The sequence below is a fragment of the Filicampus tigris genome, chromosome 2, assembly GCF_054856515.1.
Source record: "Filicampus tigris isolate MCC_2025a chromosome 2, RoL_Ftig_1.0, whole genome shotgun sequence".
Taxonomy (NCBI): domain Eukaryota; kingdom Metazoa; phylum Chordata; class Actinopteri; order Syngnathiformes; family Syngnathidae; genus Filicampus; species Filicampus tigris.
Genome location: NC_141218.1, coordinates 28699783 through 28715005, shown reverse-complemented (window position 1 = coordinate 28715005; position 15223 = coordinate 28699783). Strand labels below are relative to the sequence as shown.

At 42.2% G+C, this 15223-nt stretch overlaps 1 protein-coding gene across 1 annotated transcript in view; it reads right to left on the bottom strand.

The window, feature by feature from the left end:
* LOC147151972 (complexin-2-like) overlaps positions 1-14651 on the bottom strand; it is a 68096-nt gene extending 53445 nt beyond the window's left edge. The window contains exons 1-2 of the mRNA XM_086023451.1: positions 14423-14651; positions 12389-12493 (exon numbers count right to left, since the gene is read on the bottom strand). Of these exons, the coding sequence (XP_085879577.1) occupies positions 12389-12419 (31 nt within the window). The 5' untranslated portion in view covers positions 12420-12493; positions 14423-14651. The remainder of the gene's footprint in view (positions 1-12388; positions 12494-14422) is intronic.
* Positions 14652-15223: the final 572 nt, after the last annotated feature.

The following is a 15223-nucleotide window of genomic DNA, read 5'->3' as shown; positions in this document are numbered from 1 at the left end:
TTGGCTGTGTCGTGCACGTTCTTTTTTCTTAACTGTGTGGATTATTTCTAGGTGGACTGTTTATTTTCTATTGTGCAAGTTCATCTACGATAACGGAAGGAACGGCTGAATTGCAGCTCATGTATATGACAAGTTTTATTAAGTTGACATTTTGGCTGGATGAAGCGCAAAGACTCCAGAATGTAGCTGACAATCCTTATTCCGTTTTAATAAACCAAATGCGGACAACGCTGGAAAATGAGCCTCGACTTTTAAAGGGGAAGTCAAATCAAACATTTTCCTCGGAGCTGCCAGTTTAAGGCGGCATTTTGCACTTCATCTTGGAGATGCGTTTGTGATGTGGTCATGCAGTCATGTTTCAGGTCAGCCGCTGTCATTCGTCACCTTTCTTTTGGAGAAGAACACGAGCCCACTCTGAAATCTCGTGGCCCCCAGGGCGAGATGAAGGATGAGCCGTACATCATCAATTCATCCATCATCTTCACGCCGACACTGTTTCTAAGGACAGGTGGAGCGGAACTTTTACTCTCTCAAAAAGGCAACGCAAACAACGGCATTTATAGACTGCCTGTCAAGACAAACCCCTTGAATTCATTTTTTATTCGTTGCAGCTGAAAACTATTTTTGGGCAAATTGTTGAAAAAAAAATATACCAACAAAGAATGGCTTTTTAATGCCAACTGATCTTTTGGTCATGCCAGGTGAGGTTGCCCAAATACTTTACACATATCCAAGGAAATTTCCATAAAATGTCAAATGTGTGTTCTCATGTAAGCCAACTAGCCTGACATTCATTTTCGCCATCCATCGTTTGACGCTAGTAAAGACTTGGCTAGCAAAGAGTTGGCTAGCAAAGAGTTTGGCAAATTTGACGTCAAACTTGATTCAAATTTTAAAGAAAAATGGACAAGTTACATTAGGTTAAGAAACTTTGATGATTCCAAAGGACATGCTCAAAAACTGTAAGCATGCATTGTGACATAAGCTAGCTTGCCTGACTTTTACTATTGCCAGTCACTATTTGACGCTAATAAAGCTCTTGTTTTTGCAAGTTTGATGGTCATAATTAATGCCGATTTTGAATCTAAACTGAACATGTCCGATCCACAGTGGAAGAAATCTTTTGGTCATGTGGTCAGGTTAGATACTTATTGATCCTAGGGCTGGAAGCAACAGTCATTTTATCATTTACTCTGCTATTTTTTTTTTATTAATCGATGACTCAAATAAACCAAAAAAATCCAAACTTTTCTTTAATTGCCATCCGGTTATTAATAGAACATGATTTCAAACTGACAGTGTAGAAAATGTACAAACCTAAACTGATTATGATTCAGTTGTTGGTTTGGTCCGTAAGGTCAGAAAATGCGCACACATTGATTGTTGCTTTCCAAGGTAAAAGTAGCTGTTCGCCAATGTCATATTTTGATTAAACACCAAGATAATCAGTCTGCTTTCATTGATGTCAACAGAAATCCGATAATATTTACTGTTTAGAGATTACAATTCAGAGTATTGGACAATTTTAAGTTAAACAACAACAACAACAGGCGGCACGGTGGTCGACTGGTTAGCACGTCCGCCTCACAGTTCAGAGGTCGTGGGTTCGAGCCCGGCCCCGGCCTCCCTGTGGGTTTTCTCCGGGTACCCCGGTTTCCTCCCACATTCCAAAAACATGCATGGTAAGTTGATTGGACTCTCTAAATTGCCCCTAGGTGTGATTGTGAGTGCGGTTGTTTGTCTTTGTGTGCCCTGCGATTGGCTGGCAACCAATTCAGGGTGTCCCCCGCCTACTGCCCAAAGACAGCTGGGATAGGCTCCAGCATGCCCCGCGACCCTTGTGAGGGTAAGCGGTATAGATAATGGATGGATGGAACAACAACAACAATATGTAGATGATTAATCGATTAAAAAAACAGTTTTCGATTAATTTGAAACTCAATTACCTGTCAATGAATGGATTAATTGTTCCTCTAATTAGAGGAAGAATTAGTTGCCATGCGCCGTAAGCCAACTTTCTTTTATTGCTGTTTGACACAATAAAGCTCTTGATTCTGTGCAGTTTTTGGGACATTTTTTCAGAGATGTAACAACATCCATCGCCATACGATATCACGATATGAACATCGCGGTACGATAACCATCACAATATTGTGGGGAGGTTGGCAATAGAAAAAAATTAAGCTCACAATACTGTTTAAAAACTCACGTTATTCTAAAAAAAAGGTCATGATATTGAAAAAAAGTACAACATTGTTTTCTTGTACATAATAACAGCAGTGACAAAGAAATACGCTTGGCCAGTCAGTTTATTGTCATGTGTTCGTATTGGCGCAAAGTATCATGACCTATGTTGTTCACAACGCTGTGTTCAACTGAAACAGGCGAAAAGGAATGTTTTTTGATGACAAGTGCTGCTCTTAATATCGTAACATGACGATGACGATATTGTGGCAATTTTAATATCGCTGTTATCGTTACCTCCCTACATTTTATGGTTGAAATACCAATTCTGGTGTTGAAAACCTTATGAACCACACCTCGCAAAGCTTGGCATAAGAACAATGATTTGAATAAATAAATACAAATCTTCTTCCTGGTTCAATGGGCATATGCGACAGGAGTCAGGACCTAACGCCATTTTATACTGTCTTTCCCATCATTTTGAGGTGAAAATCAATCCTAACTTTGCAGTTCAGCTCCTTGTTCGAGAAGAACAAGTCGTGCAAAAAGTGCTCCAGCAATGAGCAGTTGGACATGTGCATTCAACAGTTTGGAGAAGGTGAAATTAAAGTTCACCTGTAAAGGTTACAGTGCATTTTAGCTTCATCCTGAAATTTCACACTGACACACACTGCATTTAATGCCTGCCTACCAGCTCCAGTGAATTACGGATAATTGGAAAGTTTACCCGAGTGAGAGGAAGCAACTAGGGATAAGCTTACAGCTGTGCGGTTGATGATGTAACAGTAATTAAATTGCAATTAATTTATTGGTAGGCTCACATTTTCTTATAAAGGTTTCATATGTTCCCCTCACAGCCGAACATTGAAAGGACAGAACCTTCCTTTTTGGCGTCCGCGGCATGGTGGGCGTCCGAAGGCGTGCGATTCCATTACCGTGTATCAATTCATCAGGATTAGACGGCCCCCATTCCTCTGAAGTGGATTAAAACAGGGGCCCCCGTGTCGGCGGAGCAAACGTGATTCTTGCGAGCCAGCAGAAGTGTGAAAAATCTCATTTGAATTTGTCGGCCGGGCTGGGCTTGGCCACCCATGCGCAAACGTCTCTCTCGATGAAAGGCGGCACGAAGCGCGTGTTATTTAAAGCCCGTGTCGTGTTATCTCAGGAAGGTATAGGCGCCTTCCCGGCCGGCGCTTGGCCCAGACGGTGGAAAATTGTTTGTGAGAGTGTGAGCACGTGCTGAAGGGGATAAATAACACACGCGGTGCCTCGTTCCCCACCCTGCGTGCAAACCTCCTGTTGGAATGAAATATCACAAGAAGTCATTGCATTTGTCTGTGCGGGGATGACTCTATGCTCTAATAAAAGACGGTGCGAGGAGGGAGAAGAAATGCGGTACATTCAGATTAGGAATCATTATCATGTCGTGTGTATTTTTTAAACGCCATTAATGCTGAAAATCTATATGTTATTATCTGTATAATCTAATGATATATACATTATATATATTAAAAAATATATATATAATATATGTATGTCCAAAAGTGTGTGCAGCTCTCAATGTTTTCTTTTCCGTGGAAAACGGGTCGAAATGTCTCTTGTAAAAGGTTGCCGACCCCTGATCTAGTATAAACGGACACACTTGTGTGTGCATTCACCTTTTTAGTTGTTTGGCTTATTGTGGCTTTTTGCTGGCGTCAAAGTTAGCAAGGTGGTGTTCGCTAGAAATGAGTCGTGTGGCTAACCAAGCGTAAATCAATGGTTTTATTTTGGCAGTTTTTTTACTTCCTGTCAGCTTGATACACGTCTCATTTAACATATCAGTATTTTTGTAGCAATAGGACTTGTTGGTTTGGCGTTTCTGCAACTGGCGTAGCCAATTTGTTTGGGATGTTTGACAAGAGAGTATAGTGACTACTCTATTAGCTCGCTAGCTATCTCATGAGCGACTGACTGGCAAAGAAAACATTGAGAGCTGCACACACTTTTGGACATACATATATTATATATATATTTTTTAATATATATAATGTATATATCATTAGATTATACAGATAATAATATATAGATTTTCAGCATTAATGACTGCCATATACTGGTCACTTGTGCTCCAAAGGTGTTTTTTGTGTGTGTTATGTTTTTCACACAGCATTTTCACACAGTTGCGTTCATATAATAATTGAAAAATGAAATATTTTATTAGTCCTCCTCATTTACCATTAACGTCAAAACATTCATAAGAGAGTGTTCGTGGTGTGTTTTATTGTTTTTGACGTATTACATTGGTTGACCAAAACGGGGAGAAACAGCACACAGCAGCAGCTCACATGCCTGCTGACTGCACAATTCGTCTCTGCAGTATAAATAATACACATATATATATATATATGGGGGGGGGGGGGCGTGTGTGTGCGGAAACACAAACAGCAACCGACAGTGTCAATGTTTACTTATTTGAGTAGTCTGTTGCTGCTGAGGTCCACGTCTCCCAGCAAGCGGCTACTGATGAATACCACGCTGTGTGTTGCTATCCATGTGTGCTTCTTGCTAACAGTTTGACATCTATCATAGGTTATCTGGAACAAAGTCCAAAAGTATCACTAAGTGGCTTACAGATGATTTGACTTTGAAATAAATGCACCGGATGTGCAAGCTTAATGCATCCTCTGACCACACTCATAACTCTAAACACTTGCATCTCAGATCATCTTTCTTATATCTCAAGTCATCTTTCCCAACCGCCATTATTCTCAGTGTTTCAATAAACATCATTAATCCTAGTAATTTTTTTTGCATAGGATAAAGAAGGTATTACCTCTGATTTTGTCTGTCTGCATGTCTTGCTCCACCATTTGTGCTCAAATAACCGTTGGTCAATGGCATTTTATTTCCCGTTAGCATAAAGCAAACGGGAACAATCGTAAGGCAAAGTTTGGTTGTTTTAAATACATATAATTATTTTTGTTTTATGTTTGATTTGACAATAAACGTCAACTTGGAGTGGCATTAAAAAGCATGAAGCCTTTTTTTTTAAAGAATTGTTAACTATATTCCAAACTGCTATGTATTGTGCGTTGTGTTGAGTTTACAACCACCATACAGTTCTCGTATGTCGTTTGAGCTCGCAAGTCATAGCAAATAATCCATCAAACGACGGCTCATATCGAGAAAAACTCCTGAGTCAGGTCATATGTATTTCAAGGCACCGATGTACTTCCTTAGCACCGTTTACTGCAATACTTTCCAAATTAGACTTCAGAAAGAGCACCAAAATTTTTAATGAGTGACTTTTTCGGCAAATATGTAGAGGACAGATATTAAAGAAACTCGTGAGCAGGGTAATTTAGGAATAGTGAACCGTGAATATTCCTGTACTTAAGGCATTGCCTATAGATGTTTATGATGACAACAAGTTAGACTCTGGAACAAATTCTTTCACTTGACATTATATTCTATGGGATCCTTTTATTTGATTGGATTTTCAAATTCAGTACAGATTGTGTTTGCTGTGATGTGCTGTCAATGATGTGTTTTCATACTCATCTGCCCTTTTCCCCGTACATGCTCAGGCACGCACACGCGCACACACGCACACGCACACCCACACGCACACGCACCATTTTCCCTGCTGCTTCTCTGATTGAGGTTTCCTCGCTCTGCCCTTCAGATTTACAGTAATGGCGGCAGAGGAGGAAAGGAGGAATGGAGCGAGGGGGAGTCGGGAGGGACGCTGCTGGACAGGAAGAAAGGCCCAGAGAAGTGTGGGATGGGTGGGGTAACATCCGCGGGATGGATGCGAGGCACGTGATGACTTGAAAGGCGATGCGGTCGGCGAGGGAAAGAGGAGGAGGCCGGTGTGAGCAACGGAGGAGGCAAAACATCCTCCATTAACAGCTTAGGAAGGGCCAATTTGTCCCGTTTCATCTTCCGCCTCTTCCTCCCAGGCCAAAGGTGGGGAGGGGGAGGAGCCAGGGAGCGGGGTGTCGGATTGCAGAGGTTACAGATGCAGGTGGCTTTTTACGAGTAGTTCTGATGTGACGGGTGATAAATCTTCACCAGCGCGGACGCCACGGGAGCCATGAACACACGCTCACAGACACAGACACACCAAGACGCACAGTCCACATTATACGCAAACATCATTCTTCCTGACTTGCAGATTGAATCTATTTGTCATTTGTCCACTTTGCTCAAAATGAATTATTTGGCCAAAGGCTCTACACGTGTGAGTCTGAGGGGGTCCACCATATAAGCACATTAGATCGTATACAGTTCCAATCCGCATTCATGTTTTATGCATGCAGACGAGACACAACGGTGTTTACAACAGAGATAAGTCTTTACTGGTGTCCTGCCTTCATTAACGCACCTCTCACCGTTATCACTGCAGGATTTCACAGCTTGAAAGCATTCGACAACAGAAAGCGCATTGAAGCAGACATATGAATCATACGACAAAAATTGAACACAACTCAACATTGCCAGCTGTCCCACAAACAATGAAGAAGTCAGCATGAAAAAATGAGCGCATTAGTGGCAATTGGAGGGTTTAGTCGTTCACCAATGAGCATTCGACCATTTTTACAATGTTTGTAAACGGCAAACGCCAGGATAATTTACAGTCAGCTAGTGGTCACCCATGTTTATCGAAAGTATCTCTACACAGCTGGTGTGGCTTCTACCCAGAAGGTACTAATATGTCGAACTAGGGAAGCTGTATCGCTGCATTTTTACGAGTAATGGGCAGGTGTATACCGGTAGTATCGGCGTATCCGCGCATCCCGCAAACAACGTGCTGTGTTTGGGGTTGCGCCGCCGGTAACCTGTGGGTGAGGAGGATAAATTGAGTGCATGGCGTAGATGAGTGTACAGAACAAATCGTAAGACTGCCTGGCGTGGCATACTAGGCTAGCCGTTTCTAAAAGGAGACAGACTGGGAACCAACATCATCATCATCATCACCATCAGGGATGTGGAAGGCATTTTCTCCCAGCTGTGGATAAAGTATTTGCTGTGGTTGTGTTCGCCGAAATTAACGCAACAAAACGGCTAGCCTCTAAATAAGATATGCTGTCTGAAAAACTACTATGCAATGCCAATTCCTGAATTAAGTGGCAAGTGAATTTGGAGATTTTCAAAATAGATAAGACATATTTGAGGATAGTTGCTGAAAACCTGTGCAATGCCTGAGAACTATGGAATGCTATAGCATGGAACTGTTTTTCACCATTTCACTTTTCCTGATTTTTAAACGTCGCAGCATGACACACTTGGGAGTCGGCCATGAGTCACGTCTCCCACACTATATAGGAAATTGAGCGCCTTTGTTCACGTCAGTGGTTATCCAGCACAACTGCGACATGCAGTTATCTAACTAGCTATGCCTACACCTCGAAAATGCATATTCCCTTCTGACGGCCCGTTGTCGGCCATGAGCGTTGACAATGAGTGCACGCGCAACATGAACATGAAGGCAGACGAGCGAGGGAAGGGAATCAAAAAGTTCGACGTGAGAGCCAGCGTGTGTGGCCTCATTTTACTTACATACTTGGCAATTTTTTCAATCATTCAAATTTTATACAGTTGTTAACATTCTCCTCTGTGATGTGTCTAGTTTAGAAGACATTTATTTTCACTTTACAGGGACTTTAATAAGCAGGACAACTATGCCTGAGTTTCCACCAAGTTTTTTGAATCAACTTAGCTGTTGAAATACAAATTACTGCCAGCATTCCTTCTACCTTCAAAGCAATTGGCCTCAAAATATCTTTAAGACTGACTCCACATTCATACTATGGTGGTAGGGAATAAAGCTATAACCAGCATTCAGGCCATTAAACCTGTTTAATCAAATCGCTTTAGTCAGGACATGTCAGGCTTTGTTTACTAAGGAGCCATCAAGAAAGCTCAGGCTTTTGTCGGAAGTTTGTCTAATGTCATGGGGAAAAATACTACGGAATTGCACGTCCGCAGCTAAGTGTAAAATAAATAATCAAACCTTATATTTGAATCTGTTGTTGTTATTGTTGTTGTCTTTGCATCACAGTTTTGCGAATAAAATGCATGTTTACTGCTTGAACTAAAAAATGTAACAATGATCATAATAAGATACTTTCCAGAAAATTTACAAAAGAAACACCTGATTTAAAGACGCCAGAAAAAAAGTTATGTAAGAGAGAATGCATCTTCCCTCATAATTCAGTCAGGCTCAGACTTTATGGCCGCAAATATCTGCTCAACAGTCAATGCCAAAGATGGTGATCCACGATAGCTGGCGGCGTATAAGAAATCACAAGCACTCTATCCTATCAAATGCCACAACGTACATCCGCTCACTCGCCAATTAAGGGTTTGATTGGTTACAAGCACTGTCCGTCACCAAAGGCAGATTTTGTCTTACCTGGCACAAACGCACAATGCTGAGATCTGATTGGATAACTGCCCAAATGTAAATTCACAAGACAGGAAGCAGCCTTAGATTGGCAATTTTGACAGATTGTTATCATAATTTTACGATCATGTTACATTCTTACAAAATCCCCCAATTCACGACAAAGATTAAAAAAAAAAGTGATCTGTATAGCACCTTTCGTCAACCACAAAAGCTGAATTTAATAGACAATATAGGCCTTCACCAAGGCTTCTCCATAAATCAAAATGGGAGTGTTTAAGGGGGAGCTGGTTTGATATTTTTTTTCCGGCGCAGAGTGTCACAACACTGCAGTCAGCAACAACACGACCAACTGGCCGTTGCTTCACGTGCATGCTTGGACTCCCGATTCTCTCTCCAACCGCCGTACGCCGCACTCTTAGGACCCTCGCAGTAGCAAACAAGCAAGAGACAAACTTGGCGGGAATGCGAGTGTTGGGCTCGGGTGCGAGCAGATGGAGTGTGAATGTGCGCCGGTAACTCACATGAAGAGGCCGAGATAATTGCCTGCAGCTAATCCGTCGCACACTCCATAGCGGTTAGTTAGATGAAAAGCGAGTCAAATTCTCACCAAAGTTGGCTTGGGCGTCAACTTCCTACACACACTTAGCCCCATAACACAATGCCATAAAGACATGGTTAATCAAATTAATCAGTGATTCCTAATCACTGTCATCAGGTGTGCGGCAGGAAAATTTTAACGCAAACATTTCTTTTCAAGAATATGTTCTATGCAAGCCCACTAGTTGAAACAAGGCATTTTGATAAATATTGCGTTTGTGGAATAAGTGTTAATCCACTCGTTTTTAGCCATCTCTTGGGACAGCCATTTTGTCTTCTGCCGACTGAAAATGACATCACAACGGCTCACAACGACCAATCACGGCTCAGAGTCAGAAAACAGGTCAGCCGTGATTGGTCGTTGTGAGCAGTTGTGATGTCATTTTCAGTCGACAGAAGACAAAATGGCCGCCAGAGATGGGTAAAAACGAGTGCATTTTGCTGCTTAACTTATATTCCACAAACGTCAAATTAATCAGAATGCTGTGTTTCAACTAGTGGGCCTGCTGGGAACATATTCTTGAAAAAAATATGTTTGAGTTGACTTCCATTTTAAAGGGTCAGAACATTATTCATTTGCTACTAATCAAGCGTCTCTCTTCAACTATATACACCAGCGATATACAGTATAGTGACAGGCACAACAATTAAATGCTTTCCCACTAGTTGGCAGAAGAGACATAACCTGTTTTTCCACTTTTAATGACATTTTTGTTTGGTGTGCCGTTGTTTTTCTGATGAAAAAAATCAGTGTCTCGGCTCGATAAAAAATTAATTCAAATGGCCATCAATCACATTTTTTTGTGCTATTCACAGGCCGCAGGTACAGTATTTTGTCCATTCCCTAAGGTAGGCAAAACTTTCACTTGGTTTCCACTTGCCTTTTCTATTTCATATTGTTCAAAACAGATTGGCCAATAGTAGCATTTCATGTGGAATTGCCTATTCTCCAAAATGTAACGTGTAGATATGTTGATAAGCCTTGCCAAGTGTCTTTGAAGGAATTAGATTGCATTGAAGTGTTGGTGTGAAAAGGTGACGTCGGCATGATGTATGTACGGGGAATTGTCATCACACTCATCTCCAATGTGGAAGACAAGGCCTCATTAACTTATGTGACCATTGAGTTGCAAAAAAACCTTATAGGTTTTCTCACATATATGTAGGCCTAGAAGAAATTGACTTGAGGATGTATTTTGAATTGTTTTGTGTCCATATTGTTCTGTCTGTTTTGCCGCCATGTAATTTTCAAGGTGGTCCAAGTGGTGCAAGACCACTCAACATCTCAACAGTCATCAGCTGAAGAATGCATGCCCATGATGGAACGTTTGGCCAACCAGCCAGTTGTCAAAGTGTCAAATTGAAGGCACCGTTCACATAAAGAGAGATGCTACACTATCCAGACCGGGTGTTGGGGTCAAATATGTCATATCTGGTGTTGCAACTACATCCTGGGTGAAAAGCTTTGGAACTGAATGCCAGAATGGAATGTTTGTATGTGTGGGCACTGAAAACGAATCCCCTACTTTCAGGAAAATTGTTAACATCTTCATGACGAGGATTTTGAGGCATCTATTTTGACCACAAATGATATTCTTATGTCTTTTGATGAGAGGCATGTTGGCCTTCGGGGATTCTGGAAAAATGAGGTGATCTTCCCAAACGACCGGTGCATTTCCGGACCGGCTGAACCGCGTGATGCCACACATTTCTATGTGGCTCTTCTTCCACTGGGTGAAAAAGGAGTCAAATAAATGACGGGTAATATTCACCTTTTCCCCAAAGGCTTACCTTTAATTGGGCCTCATTTCAAGTGAATACACTGTTAGTCAATTGTAAGGACGCTCACGCTCAAACGCTCTCCGAGGCATACAAAGGGCTTCGCCATCTACATATTCATACATGAAATTCATACATGATATTCATACATGATCGCCAGTTGTCTGCCGTATGATAATGTGGCGTCTGGGGAGTGATTGCATCACGCACTCTAAAATGAGAAGATGGCAGATTAGAAGGCGTCTTTATTAGGGGCCTCCTGAAAATGCTTCATTTCCTCCTTGTTATTATTCATAGGATGAATAAATTGCTGTTTTGACAGCTGCCCCATTCTCAAAAATCACATTTTGCAGGCTACTTTTTTGAGATTTGTTGGGCATGCCTATCATGACTTGAACTAAAAAAAGTCTCAAGAAGCAATGTCCAATAACACACAAGAAGTCTGGATTTTGGTTTAAAGCTGTCATTTTAGCCATTTCTAGTGGTATCTCAAGTAGGTAGTCCCCCTTGAGTTTTTTTTCCCCACTTGCTACCAAGTTTGTAGCTTATATACGAGACAGATGGCAGATGCAAAATTGTAAAATAATTTGAGTTTTCAGAATTGTGTATGCTATAAAACACCAAGAAGTCTCAAGAAGCCATGCTTGAAAAGACACAGGAAGTCTGCCATTTTGATTTAAGGAGGCACATTTTGGCCATTTATTGGGGTCATTCGAAGATGACTTTATCTGACAAATTTACTTGAACAAATTAGAACCTTGTATACCAAACCTATAGACAGCACAAAATTGTGAATTGTTTGCGTCACTGTGTAGGTGGTGCATGGTGGCAAAATTGATGCCTTACCATAATATGCCAATGATTCCACTAACAAAATTCAGTCCCAAAGCCAGTTTTTGACGGAGTAACAATAACATTTGGTAGGCAAGTACATCGTGATGAGTCGACCCACAAAAAAGTCTCAAGAGGCCATGTATGAAAAAGGTCATTCTGGAGTTTTCCAATCGCCCTTGAAAGATGAACTTGATGAAGACGAAATGTTGTCCAACTTTTACCAAATGTGATGATTTTGAACCAACATTCATAATTTCTTGTGGGCATAGCATTGCAGCAAAGTTTAGTGACTCTTCATTAAATAGGAAAGCCTGAATAAACTTGACCAAACGTCTCGTGTGTGATAAAGGTCCTACTGGCTGGAATATAAAGATGTAATAACTCCACTCCTGATGCCCAAATTTCCTCCAAAATCGGTCTACTTGCATCAAGTCCTCACATCGTGTCTTCCTCATGTTGGCTGCGTCAATGCAAATAAGTGAATGGCAACATCCCGGAAGGTACTAAAGTTTGACAGGAAAAGCATTCCCGCAAACAAACATTTGCTGACTCATGCTGCATGAGTGTGTGCCACAGTATAAAAAAGAAGCAAAACCTTACCTCCCAACGCTTGTTTCATAACGAAATTCATGATGGCTTTTTATTCCCTGCCTGGTCGGAGCAATGTCACATTCAAAGGTTGCAGACAAGTAGGAGTCCCAAGATCTGAAAATAAAGGGGGAGAAAGGATGAATGAAATGAATGGATTGCTTTGTCATGGGTCACAATGGCACAACCCAGTCGAAGAACAGCCAGGCCAGTGCTTCACATACAGCAACGCACTACTGCACAATCTGAACACGCACCACAACGCAACCTGTGCGCAATGTGTATTCCACGTGCTCGCACGACGAGAACAAACCGTACGCTTACTGACGCACGACCTGCATACACCTTCGTGCAATCTGCCCGCCGAAACTAGCACACACAACCTGCGTTTTGTGTCCTACACAACCTGCACACACCCCAACACACGGGTAACACGTTTTACACAAAACCTGCGCACAATATGTACATTTTTACCTAGCAACATGGATACAATTTACTATCAAATAACACATCAGCAGTACAGCCTGCGCAAAATGTACATACTGCAAAAGCAGCACACGACAGCCACACAACCAGAACATAACACACAAGCCCTAAACAGTGTTTGTACAACCAGCATGCAAACCTGACATATTTGAACAAAACTAGCACACGATATTTGTATTTTTTAAAACAATCTACATACACCGCAGAACAAGTACACAATAGCCACGCACCAGCACACTACAGGTACACGTTTTACACACTACTTGCACGCAATGCTGGAGCACACAATCATTACATAGTTGATTGGCAAATAACAGGCAACCGTCACCCACCAGCACGGAACCAGTACACAATTATGGCACACGCTGGTACACAATCAGACAACAGCCCTCACACTACGCCTAATTACTACACCCATTACTTCACGTTTTACACTCTCACATTACACATCTCACCTTTCACACTCAACTCACTAAGAAATACCACAACCTTCACACAATTGACTGACAAAACAACACAAATCCTTCATGTGATGTAACAAACAAATATCTCACAAACTTTACACAATTAACTTAAAAGTCCCACAGCCTTTACACAATTTAGTGCCAAAAACATACACGATGTTCACATAATCTACTGACAAATAAACAACATTCATATATTGTAATAAAAATAACACATCGCCTTCATACAATTTACGAACAATAACGCACACGTTTCACACAATTGAAATCAACAAAACCCACAGACAGCTTCCACACTCGACACGTAAGGAGTTTACATTCTTCACGCCACCAGCCGGTATCAGTACACTAACAGCACACAATTTACACACACGACTACACACGCCAGTACGCACTAAGTACTGTATTGCAACACACCACCATACTCTCAGTACACTTTTTACACGCCATGTGCAAAATGTACACAACATTCACACAATTTACTAACAACTAAAAAATCACAGAGCACCATCACATGAATACAATACACTAGCAAGTTGACAAAACCCACACACAACCAGGACACGTCATACACACCACCAGCAGCCTAGCCAGTACACTCCCAGTCCACCACATCCACACAACAGCTTACAATTGCAGAACAACAAAAAACACACTACCATTACACAATTGTCACACAAACACAATCAAGACACCTTGTTTGATACGTGTGTTGTTTCTTCTTATTAATAGTGTGTGACCTCTGCGAGTGTGTGGGCGTGCGTGTGTGTGGAGGTGTGTGGGGGTGGTGGGGTGTGCGCGTGTGTGTGCGTGCGGGCGGGCGCGTGTTCTGATCATGCGGTCAAACTTTCCATCCTATCCTCCGTCGGCTTCTTCACCTTTTAGAAAAGCGGCACGGCAGCCGCCACTCCCCCTCTAACCGGTCTTGCGCGTGCATGCGTGGCGACGTGCGCGCGGAAAATCACCGACGACGCGTGCGTGCGTGCGTGCTCTTCCTACGTCTCCAAGGCGGTTTCAGAACCGCCTCGAGTGGACAGCTCCGGCTCGTACGTCGCCCACGCAACATCAGCATGGGCATCGAACGTCGATTATTTACCTGCGATCCGCACGGAGGAAAAAGACGAAGAAGTTGTTCTAGCAGCTCGTCGCTCGCATCGTCTGCACGAGAAGAAGAAGGGAGAGGAAGAGTAGGGAGATGAGGAGGAGGAGGACGTCCTTGCTGCTGCCTGCACGAGTGGATAGCGAGGAGGAGGAGGAGGAGGAAGAGGAGGAGGAGGAGGAGGTGGTGGTGGTGTATAGTGGAGGATGAGGCTCACACCGTGACAGGATGGAGAGAATGAAGCAGAGGAGGGAAAACGTCCCGCTAACGACCCCACTCTCTTCCTCCCTTCTTCCTCTCTGTCCAAGCCCCCCTCCCAACATGGCCGGACAGGGCCATGATGCCATCAATCAAACGTTGAAGGTTTTGAGCACACGAGTACACGCACGCACGCACGCACGCACGCACACACACGCGACCCCCACCCCCACCCCACCACCATTTTTAATAGGTTTACAATAATGCAGCAGGGCCGTGCATGCGTATTGATCAAGGCCCAAAAAGGTACCCTCAAAAAAATTCTCATTTAAAGATTTGATTGGTGGGTTAGTTGGTTACTTTGCCAGCTATTTTGCTGTTAGGCTAGTTACTTACTTATTTTGGTGGTTACATATTTAGGTGTTATTTTGTTAGTCGATTTATCAGTTTCTGGGTTGGTTTGTAACTTTGTAGTTTTTTCAAGTTACAGTAGTTAGTTAGTTAGTTAGTTAGTTAGTTAGTTAGTTAGTTAGTTAGTTAGTTAGTTTGTTTGTTTGTTTGTTTGTTTGTCCGTTCGTTCGTTCGTTCGTTATTTGGTGA